The 25,563-nt window shown below is 31.0% G+C and overlaps 1 protein-coding gene across 6 annotated transcripts in view; it reads right to left on the bottom strand.

Moving 5' to 3' along the window:
- The window catches only part of LOC134688497 (EF-hand calcium-binding domain-containing protein 6-like), a 28,148-nt gene extending 3,124 nt beyond the window's left edge, over nucleotides 1-25,024 (bottom strand). For 2 of the 6 annotated variants that reach the window (XM_063549267.1, XM_063549271.1), the window contains exons 1-21: nucleotides 24,511-25,023; nucleotides 21,082-21,161; nucleotides 20,219-20,316; nucleotides 19,322-19,396; nucleotides 16,603-16,669; nucleotides 16,179-16,342; nucleotides 15,764-15,898; nucleotides 14,984-15,383; nucleotides 14,447-14,595; nucleotides 13,389-13,919; nucleotides 11,694-11,807; nucleotides 9,599-9,712; nucleotides 8,749-8,925; nucleotides 6,123-6,303; nucleotides 5,714-5,767; nucleotides 5,103-5,173; nucleotides 4,528-4,676; nucleotides 3,363-3,547; nucleotides 2,969-3,055; nucleotides 1,862-1,947; nucleotides 966-1,071 (exon numbers count right to left, since the gene is read on the bottom strand). In XM_063549267.1, coding sequence (XP_063405337.1) covers nucleotides 966-1,071; nucleotides 1,862-1,947; nucleotides 2,969-3,055; nucleotides 3,363-3,547; nucleotides 4,528-4,676; nucleotides 5,103-5,173; nucleotides 5,714-5,767; nucleotides 6,123-6,303; nucleotides 8,749-8,925; nucleotides 9,599-9,712; nucleotides 11,694-11,807; nucleotides 13,389-13,919; nucleotides 14,447-14,595; nucleotides 14,984-15,383; nucleotides 15,764-15,898; nucleotides 16,179-16,342; nucleotides 16,603-16,669; nucleotides 19,322-19,396; nucleotides 20,219-20,316; nucleotides 21,082-21,161; nucleotides 24,511-24,805 — 3,318 coding nt within the window. In that variant the 5' untranslated portion in view covers nucleotides 24,806-25,023. Of the gene's footprint in view, nucleotides 1-965; nucleotides 1,072-1,861; nucleotides 1,948-2,968; nucleotides 3,056-3,362; nucleotides 3,548-4,527; nucleotides 4,677-5,102; nucleotides 5,174-5,713; nucleotides 5,768-6,122; nucleotides 6,304-8,085; nucleotides 8,104-8,748; nucleotides 8,926-9,598; nucleotides 9,713-11,693; nucleotides 11,808-13,388; nucleotides 13,920-14,446; nucleotides 14,596-14,983; nucleotides 15,384-15,763; nucleotides 15,899-16,178; nucleotides 16,343-16,602; nucleotides 16,670-19,321; nucleotides 19,397-20,218; nucleotides 20,317-21,081; nucleotides 21,162-24,510 lie in introns of all 6 variants that reach the window. The other 4 variants (XM_063549266.1, XM_063549268.1, XM_063549269.1 and 1 more) reach the window with 4 other exon arrangements.
- Nucleotides 25,025-25,563: the final 539 nt, after the last annotated feature.

The following is a 25,563-nucleotide window of genomic DNA, read 5'->3' as shown; positions in this document are numbered from 1 at the left end:
TGATTAAACTAAAGCAATGCTTTTAATTATATGAGAAGTAAAAACACAAAAATACTAAACTCCGAGGAAAATTCAAAAAGGAAAATCAAAAATCAAAAGGAAAAATCGAAAGTCCAAACATATCAAACGAATGAATTACAACTGTAGAGATTGAACTCTTTGAAAAAATTTATTGGTGAAAAAAAACCTTTTATATAAAGATAAGATATGAAACAAACATGGTATATTTTTTGCAGCTTTTAGTTCTGACATTTTCATCAAACTGTTCACATTTTCTAATTTTTCACAATTGATAACATATATATGCGAATGAACATATACACATAGCATTTGATCTTTAAGATCGTGATCAGAACTACCTTGTTCCGTGCAGCAACCTGCAGAAGTGATTAGTCACCAATTAGCAACAATATTCACAGCGGTGTAAATCACACATTTCAATCGAACGTTTAACTTAATACCAACATAGCATCAAAGCTGTTTGTATTTACTTACAGGGAAATCGTACCTTGCTTAATAATTTGTTACTTTTATGTAGCAACCTAAAATGTTGAACAAGATGGATAGCTTAGTTAGTTTGCAATAGCTTAAACATGTGGTCCAGGAGATGCAAAAATAATGAATGTTTTGTGATAAAGAATTAGAGGTTATAAATTAACTAAAATAATTAAACAACGGAAGAATAACAAAAGATTTAGACCACTAATGTTCTTTATACGTTTCTAAACGAATGGTGAAAAAACAAAAGAAACAAACGCGATTACATATGCAATATCAATCTACAGCCGATGAAGATATTTTTGAAATGTCTAAAAAAAATTGTATACCATAATTTAATAGTATTACATTTTATTAAGATGATCAATACTATATGTGAGGGTCTTTACTTTTAAAAGCTTAATTGAATTTTATGGTGTGGAATTGATATTGAAGGTTTATAACAGACACAGTAGTTTTGTACTTACTTTTTGCTCTAGTTTGTGTGCGTGTTTGCTGTAGACAAGGGTTTTGTAACGTGACGCTGGTACAGGTCGGTTTGAAAAACATTTCATAAACTCCAAATAATGGAATCTGAAAATAATAAAAATAGAAATATGCAACGTCATTTTGTTTAGAAATGTATAATAATGGGTAAACAAAACTAAATTTAATCATCAATAATATGTATGCCAAAGACTGCAATGGATCATAAAACTGCCAAAATCACGTGTGCTGAATACACTTACAACATAGAGATTATTTTCCATCTTATTCATCTTATGTATGGAGTATATATGTTTAAATCTAGTTACCGCTACCGTATCAATGTTTAAATCGTGTAAATCAATCTAATAGAGACAAATCGACGGCAACAACAAAAAAATCCATAATAAATCGAATAAACTCTAAAATGATCGAGACGAGTGCGTCGAGAGAGTAATCGTCTCCTACTATACATGACATATATCCTGTCATCTATATCACACACATGTAAGATGTTATAGTCGGGTGTAAAAACAATCGGTTCATTACAGATGAGACAATCGGTTAATTACAGATGAGACAATCGGTTCATTACATATGAGACAATCGGTTCATTACATATGAGACAAATGTAGAGCGCAGAAATTACTCGTTTTATATATTATTGAAAAGTTCTATAGATTTTGTAATTGAATATTTGTGAGTAGATCCCATTGACCATCTACTTTGATACTACTGGTTGAATATAGCTCGTCACAATATTTCTGAAAGCCATTAGTTAAAGAAGTAAGTAGGATAGTAAAAACGTTTATTGCAGAAGTAAAGTATTTAAAAAACCAAGACAGTATCCCTGACCATAATGCTTAGAACATATTGTTATCCTAAATAGAAATATTACCTTCCATTTTTCTGTAAATCAAACCTCAGTATTAGTTCCTTCAGTTCCTCTGCTGATAGATTAAACTTCATTGACTCCATTACTTCCTGTAAAGCAAATTTTTATGAGTTAATTTCTTTCCTTTCTCTATAGAATAGTATGTAGATGACATTACTATCGACATTTACTAACGATTATGCATTTTCATTTTTTGTAGAATATTTTGAATTATCATAAAATATTTTAATTTTTAGATAATCAATATAATTAAAAATCAACTGCAAACTATTGTTGAAGTAAGGATGTATTGGAATATTTGTCAGATTTTCGGAATTCTCTGGTTTTATTCATTTGAGTACCTTAACCAAATTTGCCCATTGACCCCAATTTTACTTTTTATATATCTTTTACATGTATAATGATAAACCAGCTGTTAAAGTCTGATAAAATTTTAAATATTTTTCAATAGTTTTTGAGAACTTAAACTTGTCAATGATAAAGCTATGAAAAGTCAAGAGAGAACATTTTTCCGCCAAATTGTCAATGGCTAATATCTCGAAAACAAGCACATTGACCTATATATTGTTTTGCTCTTTTAATTCCTTTATTAATCCCCTATCAGTTTGAACTAGTGTTTTTAAAAGCTTATTATTTTGAAACTGAGAAGCGAACTCCCTTAAGTGTAAGCACATTTCCATGATGACTATAATTCAGAAAAGCGCTTCGAACACATTGAAATTATTAAACGTATTTTTTTCAATTTTTTACATCACTGGGGTGATACCTCTGCTGGTGGACTCCCCGAGGATATCATCAGCTCAGTAGTCAGTACTTTGGTACTGACATCATTTAACAAACTTTTCTAAAATTGTCCGTTTATAAATTTTGAAATTATTAAGAAACTAAGGTTTCAACTCCCTCAGGCAAAGTTGACCTTAGATGAATTTGTCTAGGTATTTTTGCCACATTCTCGGATTTCAAGTGTTTGGCTTTGGGCGTTCCTGATGAAGGTATATCCAGAAAAGCGCTTCGGACGCATTGGAATTATTAAACGTATTGCTTTCAATTTTTTAATGTAATGCATAAAAACGTCAATAGTCATGCTTATCTTTCTAATGAGGCACTTACTGTTATTTCGTTGTAGTTAACTGTCGCACAACCATTCTTGTCTATATATTTGAAAACAGATTTCAGTCCTTCCCAGTTACTAATCACCTAATGAATAGAATACAATAATATGTAATCAATTATCCAAAAAACACTTTTTTTCTACATAATGTTTTATCTTGAAGAAAGATGTTTAAGAAATCCATTTAACTTTTTTTTTAAATATGGATGTCCAAAGTATGTATCATAACTTGTAATCAGTCTCAACTTAACACACAAATGTCCATTATAAAACTTACAAACTATGACATATATATGTTATATCTATCAATTATAAGTCCATTTCATATCTATATTTAGAATATTTTTTGTAATCAGATCTGGAATTACTTTAAAACAGTATATATTTACTTACGTCTGGTTTCACCTTAACAAGTAAGTCTTTTGTACGAACACTCTTCACTGACATAGCAGAGGATGGTGCGGTTTTCTGAGGTTCTGGTTCAATTGTTTCTATAGGCATATGCGTTTCTTGTGCTTTCTTCTCTCTTCTCTCTCTCTGAACTTGATGGGCCCGCTCTACAGCATCTGTAGTGTCCTCTGTAATAAACCATAATGAGTATCTTAAATAAAGGCAACAGAAGTATTCAGCTGTTCGAAAGTCATAAATCAATTGAGGGAAAACAAATCCAGGTTACAAACTAAAACCGAAACACATCGACTATACAAAAAAACAACAGAAATACTAAAGTGCAACAAAACACAGACGACAAATTTAACGCACACAAACCATATTTTGTTTTATTCACTTCTTCTTTTTTTCTCTCACTTATTTCAGTTACCATATATCTACGTATTCGTTTGATTAAATACAGTATATCGACAGGTTAATTATTTCATATGAAAATGAAGTCATCAAATTGTGAAATCTACATCATAATTGGCGTACGATACGCTATAATTAAATATAAACTTGAAATCACCATTATCTGTAACCAATTATTGTAAAGATGTGTATTGAAAATGATTCCTTCAAACGTCATCTAAAAAGTTTGACAAAGGTTTGTATAGAATGATAAAAAGAATATATAAAGCTAATAAGTTGGAAATCAAGGCACAAGCTAACATATAAAGGCAACAGTAGTTACCGCTGTGCAAAAATCACAAATCGATTGAGAGAAAAAAATATTGGTTACAAACTTAAACTGAGAGGAACACATCAACTATAAGAGGAAAACAACTAAACAACAGAAACACTGAAGTGTAACAAAAACACGACAATCCTACATTCATAGAAACGATAATAAATAACAACTGCAACTGACTTGGTACAGGATATTTAAAGAAAAAGAAATGTGGGTTGAAAGAGGAAATCTTGAGGTGTCGATATATTTGTTTATTTGTTTAAGAAAAAAATACAAGTTTTCGTGATATGGTATTCTAAAGATACTAAAATTTGCTTTCAACTTGGCCCATATTCGTCATTGCATGTTTAAGATATATCACTCATTAACACTTCATCGGGCCAAGGACAAACACAATATCAGCTAATTCTTGTGCTCTGTTGTATTTAAACTCACCAATTAAAACATTTTCTGCTGTTTTATTTTTACTTTTAAACTGCATAAAGTGTCGTATAAGTGCACTGTAGCTGTACATTCCATCATTAGCGACACTGAGTGTGGCCCATACTTTATCAAGTTCCTGTTGGTTCATTGATAAACCACACCTGGAAGTAAATAAACCAGACATATGTATGAAAAGGTTAAATCACAAAATACTGAACTCTGAGGAAAATTCAAAAAGGAGAGTTCCTAATCAAATTGCAAAACCATACGCTCAAACACATTCAACGAATCGATAAAACTGCCATATTCCTGACTTGGTACAGGTATTTTGCTATGTTATATGATGAAAGTAATGTGATGTAACTTAGTAGTTACTCGTTGGTAAGTAAAACAATTGTTATGTGGACTCAACGACAAATTTGATGAAAGCCACGAGAAATCATTTAACACATGATTTGGTTAATATACGATTATTTTGCTATTAAAGTGTAGGGTAAAAAATGCGTTATGTCATTCCTACTTTTTTTTTAAATTTAAACATAGACTGAAACCTACACAATGTACAACAAACATGTAGTTTTACTTACAATTTTATCAATGCTCCAAACTGCCATTTACTCATTCTTCCCATCATTTTCCTGTCCATTTGTTTGAAATGCTATCGAAACAAATATATCATTTTTATTAGATAGTTAAAAAAACCAATTCGGTCATATCAGCATGCAGAAGATTTCAAAATGTAATATGTGAAGATACAAATGTTTTTCTAGTGTGGCGTTTTTTGTAATACATGCATACACATATTATGAATAGCTACTGTTTTAGTTATTTTGAGTTTGATGTTAAACGAAATATACACACTTCATCCACGTATTGCTCTTCAACTTTACACTTGTTTTGGCTTTTTAACAATGTTGATCTGAGCATCACTGATGAGTATCATGCAGACGAAACGCGCGTCTGGTGTATCAAATCATAAGCGGGCCTGGTTACAACATGGTCACGAGTTATAGATGCTGTGTGTAGAAGATGTGTATCCTTTTATTTACTTATTTATATGTTGAAAATGTATAAAAAAAAAAAGGGGCGAAAGATATCAAAGGGACAGTCAAACTCATAAATCTAAAACAAACTGAAAACGCCATGGCAGTTGTATATTAGTAGATTTCTTAATCACGGTATCTTTATTATAATATACCTTATCAAAAGTGTGAAACTTGTTTTTGAACAATTCCTCGAGCAGTCGTTTGAGCTGAAAAAAAAAAATATGTTTAGAACTAGGAAGTTAAAACTAGTAATTTGACACGAATGTCTGCTTTTACAAATGTCCAATATAAAATTTGCGATGAATGTTTTAAAGTACATCAGAATTCATAAAATATTTTTGTAAATATGATCATATTTGTGGTAAAATGTTTATGTCCTTTCTTTGCCTTTTTAAAATTCAAAACAAGACGCATGATTATGGAATAATAATATCATTACTGACCACAATATTTTATCTGAATAAACCGATTCAATTATACTAATTTACCAACTCTACTGCAATTATGGTTACATTTTAGACAAATTTATAACAATTTATATTTTTTTTAAATATAGTGTACCTCTACAATCGTTTTATTTCCTGATCCATCTATTTTTGGTTTCTCCACCTCCTTGAATGATATAGACGTCTTTGCTTTCTCTTTCATTAACAATTCTACTACTGCTGGTGTTGGCATGTCTGACTTTACAACCTTAACAACGTCTACCCCTCCTTCCTGTTTCTTATTCCAAGATCCAGGCCTTTAAATGTACACAATAGAAGTAAATATGAGAACAAATCATAAAACAGCATCACCCTAATTCAATAGTACAACATGTTCACTGGTATTAATTCATTTGCCCGTAGTCATTGCATTAACTAAAATTTAACAAAAATAAAATTGAGAATGGAAATGGGGAATGTGTCAAAGAGACAACAACCCGACCAAAATAAAAAAACACAACAGCAGAAGGTCACCAACAGGTCTTCAATGTAGCGAGAAATTCCCGCACCCGGAGGCGTCCTTCAGCTGGCCCCTAAACAAATATATACTAGTTCAGTGATAATGAACGCCATACTAATTTCCAAATTGTACACAAGAAACTAAAATTTAAATAATACAAGACTAACAAAGGCCAGAGGCTCCTGACTTGGGACAGGCGCAAAAATGCGGCGGGGTTAAACATGTTTGTGAGATCTCAACCCTCCCCCTATACCTCTAACCAGTGTAGAAAAGTAAAAGCATAACAATACGCACATTAAAATTCAGTTCAAGAGAAGTCCGAGTCTGATGTCAGAAGATGTAACCAAAGAAAATAATCAAAATGACAATAATACATAAATAACAACAGACTACTAGCAGTTAACTGACATGCCAGCTCCAGACTTCAATTAAACTGACTGAAAGATTATGATTTCATCATATGAACATCAGGCACAATCCTTCCCGTAAGGGGTTTAGTATCATACCATCATAACATATATGAGAAGAACATAACCCGTGTCATGCCAACAACTGTTTTTAGAATAAATGTGTTTAGTTCCGACGCAAAGACCTTATCAGTGACTCAATATTAACGCCAAAATATGCAATCTTTAATGACTTGACAACAGTATCGTAATTATATCCCTTCTTAATAAGTCTATTCAAAGGGTTTGTAAGTTTATGAGGTGAATACTGACACCTTTGTGCTTTATAAAGAATATTTCCATAAAAAATTGGATGTGAAATACCTGAACGTATAAAAAGTCTGCATGTTGAGCTATATTTTTATATTTCAACAAAAAGTACATTTTAATTCTTTAAAAACTAGTGTGTATTTTTAAAAGTTTTAATTTTATGTCTAATAACAAGTAAAACATGGATGAAATTATTTTCTTGTCTCTATATTTATGGACTTAATACAAACATTTTCACACCATTTTTCTAACAGTTATCGAAAATTAGGAAGAGTTATATATATAAATATATATATAACACGTGTCTCATGTCTAGCTCTAGATTCGACTTCCGTGACAAGGTAACACTACGACTATTGAAATTATATTTTTATATAGCGAATGTGGTCGAGTGGTCTAGAGCGCTGGACATGAGGCTAAGCGATTAGTGCTTTAGTGTATCAAAGGTGTGAGTTCGAATCCTGCTGAGGGACGGACAAAAATTATTTGTCAGTAGAAAATCTATCTCGAACATTGTTTGGTGTAATTTTCAGACTTATATATATATATTGTAAATAATTTTTGCCTTGATGGTAACAACATATATAATATATTATACGAAATCTAACAGTATTGTCATATTTATCAAGTTTATCATTAGCCATGCAATTAAAATGTTTTATATGGACACCAACACACTATAGATTTACATTTGACATGTATAAATGTGCTAGCTTAATCTAGTAATAAACAAATAGCTATGGCAATTCAATATATTGCTGAAACACATCCATTGACCGTTGCTTTTTATACAATATGAGTGCTATAACACAGTATACATATCCACATACCACATATAGTGTGTCTAGTCATATTCTAAATACCTTTTTTTGTTCGCTTTGCTACACAATAAAAATGTTAACAAAGTTAAAAATGTCCATAACGAGTTCAGTAACAGAAAGTTTTAAAATAGCAATATAAGTTATCTAAATAGTTATCAAAGGTACCAGACTTATAATTAAATACATCAGACGCACGTTTTGTCTTTGTTAAACTCATCAGTGACGCTCAAACCAAAAAAGTTTTAAAGCCAAAAATGTACAAAGTTGAAGAGCATTGAGAACTCAAAATTCCCAACAGTTATGCAAAAAACAGCTAAAGTAATCTTTGCCAGGGATAAGAAAATTCTTAGTTTTTCGAGAGAAAAAAAATATTACTTTGAACAATGAAAACAGGAATTTTAATAAAATGACTAAAACTGCTCTTTTGCATCTAACTGTTAATGACTTTTGTTGTCCAATTGATATTTAGTAAGTCGGTTCCTTTTCTTTACCGTTTGCATAGTAAAAATCGTGTATATTGATATCGTATATGCTGGTTAAGACATTGGACTGCTACTAGTGTTTGCGTTTATTATCAGAGAAAATGCAGTGTTCATTTTAAGAAACAAACACGTCATTTAGCAATCTCACATTAGTCACTCGCTCAAGTTCATTTCATTTCAATTAGTTGTTATATATAGCGTCATAAACAAATAAAATACATACATAACATCGAAAAGTTGGAGGAATTTGTTGTAAGGTATAAGACCATCTGCATCTTGTCCAACATCATTTTTCAACTGTTCCCATTGTTTATCGGACATAGTGTAACCAAGTCTCTTCTCTAAAGCACCACGGAACTCATGAGGAGTAATTACACCCAGACCATACTTATCGCATGATCTAAAAGCAAATACAAATAACAGTATTACTAATGTTGCAAATTATTATAGTGTGAACACAGACAATTTTAGTTACCAAGCAGTATTCCTCTTGTTAAACATATTTAAAATGGCTTATAAATTTGATAATTGTATCACTCTTCACAGAATCGTGGATCGTTTTGAGGTCGGTTCAAATCCATACATTCTATGAGTCCAAGGAAATCAAAATTTGATTTCTTGAACTTTACAGTAAATAAGGATACATTTACAAACTTAAATAAGCGTAAAGATCAAATGTTGCAATTCCCCCAAAATAAGTAAAACATTTACTATCTTCTGATATTTGTTTATCTATTTATGTTTTGCGTCACAAATAAAGATTTTTCAAGTATTGTAGCACTGTGTCTATAAGTTGCAGATGTTTCAAGTGGTGTCGTTTAGAAATAGACATTTGAGGCCTTCAAAATCTACGCTTACTACAGCATAACTTTGTTATATTTGTTATTCTCGTGGTGTTTTGTCTGATGCTTGGTCCGTTTCGGTGTTGTGTCGTTGTTCTCCTCTTATATTTAATGCGTTTCCCTCGGTTTTGGTTTGTTACACCGATTTTGTTTTTTGTCCATGGATTTATGAGTTTTGAAAAGCGGTATACTACTGTTGCCTTTATTTAACAAAATTATTTAACCACTCACTTCAAAAAGCTCATAAGCTTGAGGAAATCACCATGGAAATAATCAACCAGTTTGGCTTCCATTTCCTCCACGCTTAAATTGCTGTTTGGCAATGGTTGGGAATCATGTTGAAATCTTCAAAACAACAAAACGAAACTTAATTAAACGCTATAAATTAGTACTGGCCTTATCATTTAAACAGTACGATCTGAAAGATCTTGATTTTTTATAAAACTACAATAATAGTCACTTCTATCATGATTGACATTTCATTTCAAAACATTATTATATATCAATTCGTAGCAATATCAATATATGTGTGGGTAAAGCAAGAAATTATTTAAGATTAACATATTATTACATTTGAAATTTAGAAATATACCATTCAATATCAAGCAATGAATTAGCTTTCTAAAATAATATAAGCCCTTATAAAACATGTCAATGAGAATAAAAAGAACGTTTCCTTCTGTTATTGTTTATAAAGCATATAAATTGTTAATTCGACATACCTCACTTTCACATTTATTTTTATAGTTGTTATATTTATTTTCGATAAGTTTATATTCCTTTCATACTTTTTAACTGATTGACCAATAACAGAGTGACGTAATGGATTGGTCACTAATTTTGCCATTTTATAATATTAAACACTGTGTATAACATATGTGTATCCTTATAACACTTTCAAGACACAATGAACATGGAAGCATAGCACGTTATTAACGCTTTTTCTAAAACACGGTATAATAATAACTGTCACACTATTGGATATGTCTAATCGTATGAAAAATCAAAATGGCAAGAATGAATTATGTTTATCCTTTTCTGCATGTGCTTCATTGTTAAGATCGTATTTACTTATAAAAATCTACACACAGCCATGATGTGAAGCAAATGAGAATCAATATTGATGATTAGTATTATTTCTTGTGAAACACGGTATCCATTACAACAGATGACGTGTTATGACAACATGAACAGCTATGCTAAATGACCGTTTAACTCTTAAAAGATCAAATCAATAATCTTGATTGAAATCGTTCATAATCTATAGCTATTAAGATTCGAAAACTATAGTGTGAGGATGTAGTACATTATTAAGTTTTTTTCTTTGAAATCGAAGTCGAAAGGTAATTTAATTAAGGAATGACTGTAATATTTTTTCTGTATATGAAGAAATAACATAAACAATTTGGTGCACACTGAATAACGCGCATAGCGGGTTTTTTTAACAGTGTGCAACACATATTTTGTGTTATTTCGAATAGACAGAAAATCATTACAGTCATTTCTTATAATTTAATTCTAAATTCCATTTAGACCATGAAAAAACGTTGATGACGTCACGGTCACATGACTAAATTATGTCTATGGGCTCATAACAAAATAACGTCAGTAAATCAGGAGAGGCGTTACATCCAAAATTAAATTATTATCAAATAAAACAATTTAACTATATGAAATTGTATATATTAAGTATAAAGTATGAAACATAAAAATAGAAACAATTTTGTGCTTTTATTCACATAACATATTTCTGAAATAAATCGTAGACAGCAGTATTTTATTTTCTAGCTTTTACCATTAATATTAATCTACTATAAATTTTCTATCTAAGAGGTAATATTATACAAAACATACCTGACCAGTAGAAAACTCGTAATTTTAAATTCTAGCGCTGCTACTATTTACTTTATATAACGTTACAATAATATCATGCTACTGAGTGACTATAAACATGATAAACTACGTATGATAGTATGGCAAAAGAAGAGGGTAATGCAAAGAAATAAGCTATGAACTATGAAGCAAGGTAATGTTGGCTTGTACAATATCTTCTCAAAGCAACTCAGTAACTATAAATACTTCAAACCTGTGTGCAATTTAAAGCGGTCATTCAGATTTCGTTTGTACGCGCAAAGCAAGCTTTCGGATAAAACTAACATGAAGCGAACACACATGAAAAATGATTGAATAAATGATAATTTAAAGCATATTTACTACGTAAAGATTTTCCGATAACAATAAAAAGATTCTAAGACACGAATTCTCTATTATATGATCTGAATAATTAATGAAGTTGAAACACAGGACGATGTTTCACACTACTTACATATGGGCTTGGTTTGTAACAATTCTGTTAGTCATACTGTTTTCTGACTTGCTCTGATACTTGTACAAGAATTCCTTGTAGTTCAGTTGACCCCTTATAGATCTTATACTGGCCCTACAGAAGCATAGAAAGGAAGAATTAAAAGGGATCAAGTGTAGTGTGTAGTTAATTATGTGTTATATATGTATTATGGAGTTGATCGCTATATTGTGTCTCTTCACAATTTTGGTAAAATAAAAACCTAAAATTGAAAAAACTCTTAACTTATGCTGCAGATCATATTACTATACTGATACATTTATATAAGAGACAAATATTGTTTTCTTCGATCAATGAGTACCACAATACATATAAAATTAATAGTAGAACCTGAGCAGTATGTTTGTTTTCTTTTTTTCAAATTCAGACAAGAATTTAAAATACTCTACACGTTAATAAAGGGACATTAGCTGTCAAATTCGTGTTCACCGATTTCACTAAAATCACCAATTTCTCATACCTAATTTATAACATACTAAAATGTATGTATACTAAAATTTAAAAAAAGTATAAAATAAACATGTGCAATGCATGCCCAATATGATATGTATCAGCACTTCGTGAATACATTTGTATTTTAATCTTGACATCTTCTAACTAGCTGTCGAGATGACTTCCAAAGAATGGTCATATATCGAGATATAAACATAAATACAGATATAAACAATTAAATAGCAAACACGCGCATTTCGATGTTTCTATAAATAAAGGCAGCAGTAGTATACCGCTGTTTCTATTTTTGTTTGATTTCATATTATACCGTATGTTAGTTTTTAATTTACGTAAATAAGAAAGTTTTTTTTTATCAAATCAGCCAATTTGTTTCACTTTCTATGTTGACACTCTTCTGTTAACAGTTAAACACGACTAGTCCATACACATGATACATAATCGCTTTCTAGTTATTAAAGGGTTTAATTTATTTGAAGGTCATATGAATAATAGAGACTCAATGAGGTTATTTCACTTTTTCACTTAAATTAATTATTGAATAAAAACAAAATCATTTTACATTTTTCTGAATATCACTCGTAGCTAATGTCCCATTTAAAAAACTCGTGTTGGTGTTTTCAAATGATCAACTTTTTGGACAATAACTGCTCAGATTCTATTTCTTGCTAAAACATTGTGGTTAAATTCCTATCACCAATCACAATGTTCCAACACTTACTGTCATATTACTAAAACTTACATTACAAGTATCTCCCTCGAATAGTAAGTTGTATCAGTAAGCATTCCCCATATAATTATTATGTGCTATATTGCGTGTAATACCTTTCTAAAAACAATCCTTTTTTGTTTGTCATATTTTTTAAACATTTGAATGAAAATAATTAGACACATATTGTCTTCACGGAACAAAGAGTGTTTATACGTGTGCTAAACTCTTAATAACGAAATAACTTGTTCCTTCCATCACATTGTAAAATTTTAAGAAAATATTCGGAAGTCATCTTTCTATAAAAAATCTTATACTCTTGTGTTTGTCAGAACTTTGTAGAGAAACCACTGTTGGAGACATGTTTTATTACATTGTGGAGCTTTCAATAGATTTATATCATCCTTTACCGTCGAAGGTACGTTTTTAGAAAGGTCCACACGCGTGAGAAGTAGTAAGATTAATGTTTTATACAGAAGGGAATGTGTGGTTTGTACCTGATGTCGACAGAACTAACGGACTTATGTGTTGTTTTTGTTTCCACACTTATACTTGTATTCCCTACACTAACGCATCGTTTATCTTGGTCGATTGTTTTCTCTGTTACCCTTTCTGATACTCTACTAAAGCATCTGTTACCGACAATTGCACTTGATGACTGCTGGTTTTCTTTCCTCTCTCGCATTGCTTTGGCCATTTTGTTAAAACTTGAGTTTCCAAAGTGAGCTGTCTTTTTCCGCTCAGTTACGTTTTTCTGATGTGAATTAGTTGATTGTCTATTTATTATATTCGAATTGCCAATTTGCATATTAGAGTCACTTTCTTCTAATTCAGTCCAAGCTGTTTTTCTTACTCGACTTCCAACATCAGCTTTCCCCATTGTAACCTGTGACTCTTTTTCTTGAACTGTTTTCTCTGCTAATCTATCCATTGTAGTGCTTGCACTTCCTTTAAGTCTCCCGCCAAATATGCTTTTGAATGTTTTACTCAGTGTCTTATCATTTAGTTGTTTTGAAAGTTTTTCAATACTAAAATGTGTGCAAAAACAAAAAACAAAATGTTCCACATTATAAAACGAATAGCCCTCTTTTCATTGATATCATCTAAGAAATGCATTTTACTTTTGTCAATTTTAGTAACAGACTCAGAATATATGTCTAAATCTATCTTAATGGCTAGATATTTGTGTGGCTGGGCATGAGTGCATTTGAAATGTCACATTAGGAATAGTGAACTATAATGCAGATTTAAACATTAAATAAAAAATACTGTGTTTTAGTCTATCTACCATCATATACATCCATAAATATTTTAAACAATTCACTGATTATTTCCCTTAGACTGATTTGGCATAAATCTTTATTTTGGTCTAGAGATACTTTAAGGTCAAAGTATTTTAAATTAGTGTAGATATTTCATCATTTAAAAAACAAAATATATAGCTTCAAACTATTTGCATATTACACAATTTTAATTTGTCAATTTTTTAGCGCTAAAACTCAACTATATACGTTAGCCGTAGTTATAACTGGCAGAGTATTGATATGAAACTTACCTAGATAAGAAATGATCTAAATCACTTATTGAAATGTTAAAGCCAAATTCCTGTAGAACACGTCTGAAATCTACTCTGGAAATATATCCATCACTCAAATTGTCAAACAACTCAAATGCTGTTAATATTGCGTTGTATGATTCTTCAAACTGAAAACATATCACAACAGACATAAACATATTTCAACATTTCACAAATCTAGAATGAACGTTGGTCGTCATCATTTTTATTTTGTGACATATTGTTATTTGAGCAGTGAAATACTTGATACTCTTCATTGTGAATCGCTCCTATTTGAGATCCCGTAATTAAAATAATCAAAAGTTCACGAAAGGTAAATTTGTAAATATTTTTTACAGTATAAAACGAACGTTACAAAAGAACTGAACTCCAAGAATTCAAAACGGAAAATCCCTTATCAAATGGCAAAATCAACGAATCTTAGCATACTTTCGAGAACACCTCCCCAGGTCTATAACATCAATTAAATTTAATAGGCATATTTCATACTGAAAATTTACGCTTTAGTTCACCTACCCTATAATGTAAACAGTCTATAATGTTATCTAATTTTGGTTGCCCTTTCCTTAGTTTTGGTTTTGCTGGTTTAACTTTAGTTTGACATTCCGTAGATTCTGTTTTGCTTTCCTTCTCAACCGTTGTTTCTGACTTCTCTGTCGTTTTAATCACTCCATTCCCTATCTGTTCTGTTGTCTTTTCTACTTGCAATGCAGTGTCAGTTTCCACATCATGTTGCACTTTGTCTATGATATCGACGGATTTATACAGGAAATGATCGGACTTTGGCCTCTGTGGTTGCTGAACGGGCACTTGCGTATGTGATCTGTGGAATGTTTTTGGTCTTGGATTCAAATCACAACCAAGCTTTCTGAGAAATGGAATTGTTCTTATACCACCTGAACCTTCGGTGTCATATCTGCACATAGACATAGAAAATATTTCTTCAGTAAGTAGCACAAAGCTAGGTGAACATGTTTTAAGCAACTAGGTTGTTCAAAATCCACAATACAAATGTGTTCAATATATTTAAAACTTGGTTTATTTGAATCATACAGGTAATTATATGTTTTCCAATGAATGTAGTTTTGTATATACATTAATCTGTTCAGAAATAGGTTATTTTAAATCTGAAAATCGTATGAAACTAAAAGGGAGTGTATTCTGTTCTGCCTTTAAAGAAGCAATCAATTTTCAAATTTATTGTGTTAGTCTTAGCATATTAATTTTCGTCTAACAGAGGAATAACCTATAATTGTACTCTATGTAGTAAATATATATATAGTGCTGTTATCTCACCTATCCCACAAAACTTGGAAGTCTGAATCGTGCAGATAAATGCCGATGTGTGCGTATGCTTCTCGTAGTTGTGGTGGCACTATCATACCATCAGGTTCAAAACATATTGCTGGGAACACCTTTCTAGCATCTTCACTGAAAATTAAATGAAAAAAGGTAGAAAATGACATTATAAATGATATCATCTTTGATATTTAGTGAATTTAAATTTGTTTTGCTGTTTTTGTTTATTCGATCTTAGATTTTTTTGTGATTTTGGTATTCATTCTTGAAATTTTAAACAGTTGATAACAATAATATTTAATGAAAAGCTGACACTAAACGTAAACATTAACTGTTTTATGTCATGAAGTCGGTCCATTCATGCAGCTTTAAATCCAGTATTAAAAAGGAGGAGAACCCTTTGTAAACTTACATAGTTTTCAATTTACTTTTGAAGATCGTATCAGAGAATGGTGCAGATGTATATGGATCGTGCCTTTTCAAATCAAGTTTGAGTCTATCTTCAGGATGCCTCCGTTTTAATGCCTCCTCTAATGCTGATCTCTGTACTGGGCTTACCCATTGTTTCTGTACTGTCTGTAACGGTAACATATTATATTAGACAAGTCAACACTGTAATCAAAGTTATCATTTAGTTGAACAATAAGTAGAAATGAATTATTACAAACTTTAAAAAGAAATTTAATTATAGGATAATATTAACTCCTATAGTTACGTTGTTTTTTTTAACATACCACTAAAAGTCTGATACAAACTGAAGATGGTAGAGCCATAACACACTTGGTATTTTGAATCTCGAATTACCTTTTTGTGAATGTTTGAAAGCTAATTATTACCTCATTTTCTTTAAAACATGCTACAAAGTTGTCAAATGCTATGGTTTCCTTTCCTTCCAATCCAAGACTGTAATAGAACATTAGGGTTTTGTATTCTTAGTATTGAGTTTAACAAGTCTTAAATATTATTTTATCATCAGTGCTACATATTTGTTAATTTTGGGGTTTGTTTTTCTCTCTTGTTATTGAATTTAACGCCAGTGCTCATTATAAAAGCAAAGTGTTGCATATGGTCTTTAAAGTATGTTAAATTAACTAGAGCATGAATATCTCAACTGGAACATAAAAGAACGAGATATTGTAACTAGAACAAAATTTGTTCGATCACATAACGTACACAAATCATTACTGTCAATCAAAAATAGCATATCTAGAATATGGAACAAATATCATTGTTAAACGAAAATATACAGCTACACAATACTGAAACTAAGACATTCAAACAGCTAATTCATAAGGCAAAGACTATAGAAAAAATTGATACAACTGTTGACAATGCATTCCTTAACAAGACACAATGGTGTATATCTACTCTATTGTTGAATTCATTCTTAATATTATGATTTGTCAATGGTAGATGATAGTAATATACCTAGGCCTAATTATAGATCATGATATCGTTTAAGGTACATCACAAGTATATATTTTTTGAGACAGAATTTTTTTATAATTTGCCAAAATGAAAATTTTACTATGCTATTTTCAAAAATTTAATAAAAAGTATTGGTCACCGTGCTATTTTTCAAGCTATGAGTCAATGAAAATTGACAAAATTTGGTTAGTTTGTTCATGAAAAAACACAGTAGTGTGCATAAAAAAAAATCTATGAGACAGAATTTTGAAATAAATTGTGAGAAGAAAGGTTTCATAATATGCTTTCAGAAAAAAAAAAGAAAACATGGAGTCACCGAACTTGTTTTCTTGCTACAAGTAAAAATAAAAATAAATCCATATTAGCCCAGTATAAAATTTGTACTAAGAGAGTTATTTCCCCTTTAATGGCTCATTTGAAAAAAAAGAAAATGATATTTGTTTAAATATTTTGAATAATATGATTAATTAACAAGTTTTCTTTAAATAGAAAAAAACAGTCTAACCATTGAATTGCAAATCTGTCTCCAAATTTGCAGATGGAGACAGATTTGCAGATTAAGGCAAATAACTAGACCCATTTTGTACTGTGATTGTACAATCCAAGATGGCGGTAGACCATGAATCTACCTTAACGTTTAGCTAACATTGTTTGGAATCTTTGGTATTAAGTGCATTCTGAAGAACCCTTATTGAATGTGCAAATGTGTGTTGGTAATAGTCTCTTAAAAATAAAATAAAAACATCATATGGTCCTTATATCTAAAAAATCTATATCCAACCATGTTTGACATATTATGTGGCTGTTAAACATTGCTAACTACTCAGGAGGCTATTCTTGTCTTATTTACATTTCAATTAAATCTTTATTGCCATAAAAACTACATGTATATAGTATGTGACACAACATAACAAAATGAAAATTAGTCGTTTTACAAAACGATGTCTCTTTTTTTTTAAACTTCTCCAGCGGTTAGCGACTACGCCACAATGATAAACATACTTCTGTAAAGCCTGTTGTATATGTAAAACTCAAGTATTATCAACAAGAATTTGTTGACTTAACACAAGTTTAAATAGACAGTTATTGAAATGTCATATCCCCAGGACTTCAATTTTAATTTCAACCAATACACATTGAAATGAAGTTTAAATTACCGGCATTGTATCCTTGAAAGCAACTACTCATTGATATGGAATTTAAAATCATGATAGTATTGAATTGATTATTATAAAGTTGAGGACAGTTTATTAACTGCGCCAGTGTATGTTCTATTTTTGAGGTCATTTGTTGCAAATCAGTTGCGATATATTACATTGAATAACAGTCTTTCATAGCATAATTGCAGTATATGCACATGTATAATTTTCCACTAAGCATGTCGAGTATTATCAATCCTATTATTAAATGTATAGTGGGTGTCAATGATCGTGGTTATATAAATTTGTTACGGCTATTAAAGGAATAAGACGCAAGTATATATCTAGTTTCTACATACACACATTCGAAAAAAAGTAAAATCACGAAAATACTGAACTCCAAGGAAAATTCAAAACGGAAAGTCTGTAATCAAATGGCAAAATCAAAAGCTCAAACACATCAAACGAATGGATAACAACTGTCATATTTCCTGAGGTATAGGAATCGGGCCAGTTTTTGGTCGTTTCTCACAAGGTGTATGTTTAATTGGCTAAAAAGGGACGCTTGATGACTCGTACAGCAAAAGTATCACACCAACTAAAATGTATATGTTGATGCAGTGGACAAACTAGCAAGTAAACCGGAGCGTTGGCAGGTGAACAATACAGATAAGTAAAGTCCTGTAAACAAGTACCACTAGATGTGTAGCTAACAACAAGAAATCAATCTACAACTCCTAGAAAAAATAGCATTCGGCATCATGTAAATCCGTAATATTAGTTCAAAGCTAAATCCTCATAGAAGGTGTTTTCAAAAAGCTGCGTTTATAAAAATCGAAATCATAGGCCATTGATTGGGATGCCTAGGTCGTAACGATGAAAAATTATGTAGGCTGTGTCATTGAAAAGGAAAATCCTTAAAAGTGTCCATTGAATGTAATACACAGATATATTTGTTATTCATGAAGATGTGATTTAAATTACTTACGATTTAAGAAACTTTGAGTATTGTTCTCTTGTGATAAATCCACACAAGGAATACAGTATCCGGAGCAATGCTTCTCTGCAACGAAAGAATGTCATTCAAAATCGGGTACAAATGAGAAAAAAAAATGAAATATGTATAAAAATGATAAAGCTTGCATAAATATTTATCTGTTTGGTCTATTCGCTTTCTTATCCATGTACCAATATAAGTTGCAGATGTCAACATGACCATAAGACAATTATAAAATGCATGTGTGGTTAAAACTTTCGATCCGCCATTTAAACGTGTATTAATATTAAAAATATCTTTTTATTTACAAAATATAGCTGGACTTCGTAAAACAAAATACCTTGATAGATTATCAGAATATTATTATATTATAATATGTAAATAACAGTTCTGGTAGCATTAACTCAAACTATTACCGAACTCTGTGTTCAGGTACTGTTATAGATTCCCCACTTAGGAAAGACTGTCTGATTCTCTCTTACAGTAAAATTGAAAACTGAGGCTTTTCTACCTCAGGAATAGATTACCTTAGCTGCATTTGGTAAGTCTTTTAGGAATTGTTGGTCCTCAATGCTCTTCAACTACGTACCACTGTTTCACGTTTAAAACATGTTTTGATTCGAGCGTCACTGCTAGGTCTTTTATAGACGAAACGCGCGTCTGGCGTAAATATTAAATTTTAATCCTGGTATCTAATAGTATGATGAGTTTAACTGAGAATAGGAATGGGAAATGTGTCGAAGAAACAACACGACCAAAGAGCAGAGCAGAATCTTCAAGAGTATTAAAAACAACAACAATAGACCCTTAACCGAAAAACAAGACCATGGCAAAACTTACATTTGTAAAAAGTTTACATCTTCGGTTTATTAGGTTTGAAATAATTACCTTGACACATTTCCTTGGCCGGTAGGATCATTGGCTCTAAAAAGATGGCGTAGTCCGTAATATCCTGTCGTTAGTCTTTCTCGTACTATATCAGTCAGCTTTATAATATAAAACAAAAAATAACGTAAAACATAATATTGAAACCTGAGTAACAGTGCTGTCAATACACAAAACCAAAATGAAATCTTTTTGAACCTTTGTTCTTAGTTTATCTATATTTTAATAAATACGCATTATCATGACTTTGTGGTGTATGTACATGGATGATGACTTAAGCTGTAGTGTATACACAAAAAATATAACTTAAGCCTGGTAAATAAATATGCACCTATGACATCCACCGTAGACTTGCGTTACAAATACATTTGTAGAAAATATGTTGCTTTTAAATGTATGTACCGTGCAGCGTTTTCAAAACATTACAAAGCCATCCATCTTATGATTGTTACACATTGCGTACAAACGTCCCTTTAAGTTTATGCGGTAGCTTAAGGTCAAATGTTATTTACATGGATTAGGGAGTTAAAACAGTAAAGATTAAAGTCATAATTACAACAAAAGAGCTATTGTTGTGAATTAACCGAAGCAAATAAATTAAATCGCTAATCATCCCATTGTCATAATACCATATTAGTATTAATAACCCTATTATCCCATCCATGAAATTTCTATAAGCCTTTGTATCGAACAATATCTTGAATGTTTGTAAACGCATATATAAAATAGCATGAGTATCAAAATAAGGGTCCATAGGAAACCGATTATGATGCAAAATTTCGATCGAGATCGATCAATCCATCTACAGATCGATATCGATATCGATATTGATATCGAGAAAGAGAGAGAGAGAGAGATTATCTTACCTCTAGGACTTTATCTCTAGCCGGAGAAAACTGTAAGTCCTCGCATTTAACAGCTGATGCTTTGGGTCCAACTAAATACTCTGTAACATATAGAAATAATCAGTGGGAGGTTCAGACAGAGTTAATCTTTAATGAGGATCTGCGAATTTTTAACCAAAAATCTTTTAAAAGAGCAAACAAACTAGAAATTACGATAAATTTTAATCGTAACTAAGATTTTTTTGTGAAAACAATTGAAATTGCCGAATGACCGCATTCAACATTTATAATTATAAACCAGTCAAATTTATCTTAAAATGTCGAGAAAAATAAATAACACATCAGCTGTTGGATTTGTTCGGATGTTTAGTAAAGTATATGCGAAATATATTTAATTTTGTGGAACTATAAAGCTAATAAAGGCTTACATATATCTACAAAATAAACACAGAATTTAATAAACTCTTGTCTGTTGCATGAATACACGAAGGTGAATAGCTGTAAAAACATGCTCGATTTGGGTATCATCACGTTGGACTGTAAGTAATGCGAAATAGATGAAAATGAAATTTATTACGACTATTCTATATTGCTTTAAATACATTTATCGAATTGAAAATTTAAATGAGATCTACATCTGTTTAAAAAGAAATTCCTTCACCAACACATAAACAGACATAAAAATCAAACATCAAACACACCATCACACGAATTCGTGTATAAAGCTATATGTGAAAGCAACATAAACCATACTGTAGCACTGGAAATAATTCATTTAGTCTCCTTAACAAAAATAAAAGTTAAATCATTGGGAAAACACATATACTATGCTGTGTCTTTCTTTTTTCTGTAATAGTGTTATTGTTTTCAACTGACAAATGTTTCTACTATCATAAACTGAACATTGACATGGCTTTAAAAGCTTGTTTCTGTGGTAGAAAATAGCAAGGGACATCGTATTGCTAATTCGTAGTTTCACTTCATTATCAAGAGGGACTAAATTGTACTAATTCAAGCTCAGTAAAAGTGACAATACATGTATGTTCAAGCCAAACAACATATATGGTAAAACCAGTCGCACAATATTTTTTTTTTATCATAGTGCTAGAATTGAAAGTGGCAATATACTGATTTCCGTTTCCTGTGATTTTGAATATTTATTTATCACAGCAATAATATACCACGTGACACCAAACTTACTAAGACGGAAAAGTCTATACCGCCAAAGCTTTAAAGGTAAAGCACGATACTCCCATAACTTTACTGTGAAAACAAAGCAGTTGTAAGTTTTACACAAGACAAGTTAATAAGGGGTTGCCCATTATATTTAGACGGTGTCTGGTTAAGCTTGCCTCTACAACTCAGTTAGATTAATCAGACCACTCAGAAAACCTCTTTGTTCTTTGACTAAGTCCACTATTTTTTCAATGGGAGGTAATTTAAGGCGGTCTTTCTTCCTTCCTTTCACTGTGTATTCAACAACTCCAATGTCAAATTCTGAATTTTTCCTATGAACATATTTTTGTTCCTCTGCTTCCTCTATTTTTGGAAGAAAGCCAGTTGGCATAGTGGACTTCCGGTATGAATACGGTGGCTCAAAATCACACACAGTTGGAGGAAAAAAGGAACAAGATATTTAAAAAAATGTTCAAAAGCATCAATGCTGCTAGATTTATATGACAAAAATAAATACACACTCGTCAGATAAAAAATGCATGATAAAAGCGCGATAAATACACATTTAGCTAGGATCATTCAATCTTAATAAAGATAAATGGTTTTTACTTTTCGTATCAAACATTGCAGTTTTTAAACATGAGACATTAAACAAACAAAAGCTTTAGTTCTTCTCATATAGATAATATAAGTATTATACAATACAACATGTGGAGTGTTTGCTTACAGGAAAACGAAATCCTTAGTAAGGGAATTAACTTGTCAAACATATGGTATTTACTTTGCAAAAAAATGGAGGTAACCAAATAACAGAAACACTGAAATAAAAGTTTTTATTGAATGTATGTGAAGTTTAATCAATAGCTCATCAATATATTGGCCATGATAGAACTAGGTAATCCTAGATAACGTGACGTCTCCGTTTACTATTCAACAGAGATCGGTATATTGTATCTAAGGGGTGTATACGGAAATGTCTTGATATGTTATGCTTAGTAAGCAAGTCAGTTGTCAATTTTGGGCCAAAAATGAAGAAAAAAACTAGAACTAATATAAACATAAAACAATAGGCAACCAAACTTAGTACGACCATGTTTATAATTACAATTCTTTACTGTAATAATGTTAAATTTATTGGAGACAATTCTCGAAAAGACCTACTGTAACATTTGAAATCAAATTTGAAAGATATGCATAAGAAATCTTTAAAGCCGCGTATTAAAATAGGAATGAGTATGTGATATATACTACTTTGCAAATACCGATCTGAAACTTTAATTACACCATGAGCAGTTTGCATAAATTATAATTTATGTTTATTACACTCAACAATAACTGTGTACTAAATACGCGCACTGATCTGTGAAAAATTGGTCTCATCAGATATATCTATAAAACAAGATAGGATAACCGATTATTACAATTCTTTACAAATAATGTAAGAAACCTTTTAACACGAAACTAAGCAATAAGTTCAACCATTAAATGTTTATTTTAAAGATTTTACAAGGTATTCTGTGTATAAGTAGGGACGGGTCGATGTTTAAATATTACCGATTTTGTTAACCACACAACTCTCAGTCGTATTGCCGTCAGATTAAAAAATACAAGTGTTTCATAATAACTAATTTATGTGTAGATACATGAATAAAAACAAATCCGGATCTATAATTCATCTCCTTCTATCATACAAATTACAGTTACAATTACTTCTGTATATCAAAACTTCTTTGTCTGCATAGGAACCGCGAAATAGGAAAGTTTTTGCATGTTTTTATATTATAATAATGACATTTAAATAGAAACATTAAATTTTAAAGGCAATAAACATAACAAAACATTTATATAATCTTATATTATTGTTCTATAGTAATAATATTCACGTTTTGGTAGCTTTATATGGCTTACGACCAAATCATTTGAGTCTACCTGCACGATGATAATTGTCTATTCATACGATTAAATATTAAGACGATATTAAAAAAAGCTGAATATCAAAGTGGTAATATGCTTTGTTGATATAAGCGAATATTTAACACGAATATTTATTGGTTTCTTTCATTGATGTAGAGTTTTGATAACATGACAATTTATGGTTTGTCTTGTATGGAAAATAAATAATTTGTTGATATAAGATTTATGTAGACGTATGTTGTATTGGGAATACAGTCCAATTTTAGGACACATTTTTGGGGTAAATCTTATACTAGAACAACTACGCAATAAAGAATATTTACTAAATATAAATAATTTGTATGGTAACGTAATTCTTACCTGGTGGCCATTGTAGTATTCTATCTGGACAACTCTTTCTTCCATTGGGAATACCATCTTCATCTCTCTCGACAGCAGTGGTCGACCTCCTTACGTTGGCACCAAGATCTTGTTTTGTTCGGTTAAACGATACATCAGTTTTCTGTCTGTGTAAACCAAGGCTTGATGTTCCACGTATTGATAAATCTGTCATGTCCCCTAGATTAGCCATAGGATGAGTAATGAGGGGCATATTCTTTCCCCTCCCCGAACCTACGGATCTTGAGGAACGGGGCACTGCCATACTGCTCGCCATAGCTGTCCTTATCCAAAATGTCCTTCAATAATTGGTCAGTTAAAACACATTATCCTTATTTATTTTTCCAACAATAGTACATTAAGTCACTTATTTAATACCTTAAGTTATTAAATCAAACATAAACGACCGGTATAATATTACACCTGACGGACTTGACCCATGTCATATCAAACATCCGCCATCTTAGTGTACATAATTGTCATGGGTAACAAAGTAGTTCGGTGGATTTAAATCACATGACTTCTTCTTTCGTCTTTTCATACAATTTCTCATGGTGTATTATGTCGTTTTAAAACGTAAAGTCAATATTCAATGGACAAGGAAAATGAAATCAAAATATCTGACAACTTATTTATTTTATATCATATTAACATTTGTATACGGATAATAGAAATGTTAAACCCAAATTTGATTCTTTTTTTCAAAAGGTACATTTCACTCATCAATGGAATTAGAATTGTACAATAAATTTAAATCTATTAATGTATATACATATATCATGATACCAGGTTATATAAAATACATGTTTTATATGAATTAATAGATTATATAACAACAAGCTAGAACTAGAATAAAACTATGTGATCATAATATAAAACTAGCCTGTATGTCGGGGTCGAGTCGAAGTTTAAAAAAATATGTCAATAAGGTTCCTTAAAACACAGAAGCAAACATTAATTAATTTGTATGATGCCATTGAACAACCCACTTACATTTTAAACAAGAATGATTCCGTGTGCTTTGACACAAAAATA

Source organism: Mytilus trossulus, chromosome 10 (genome assembly GCF_036588685.1).
Source record: "Mytilus trossulus isolate FHL-02 chromosome 10, PNRI_Mtr1.1.1.hap1, whole genome shotgun sequence".
Lineage (NCBI taxonomy): Eukaryota > Metazoa > Mollusca > Bivalvia > Mytilida > Mytilidae > Mytilus > Mytilus trossulus.
The sequence above is the reverse complement of the archived record's forward strand: the minus strand, read 5'-3'. Positions and strand labels throughout refer to the sequence as shown.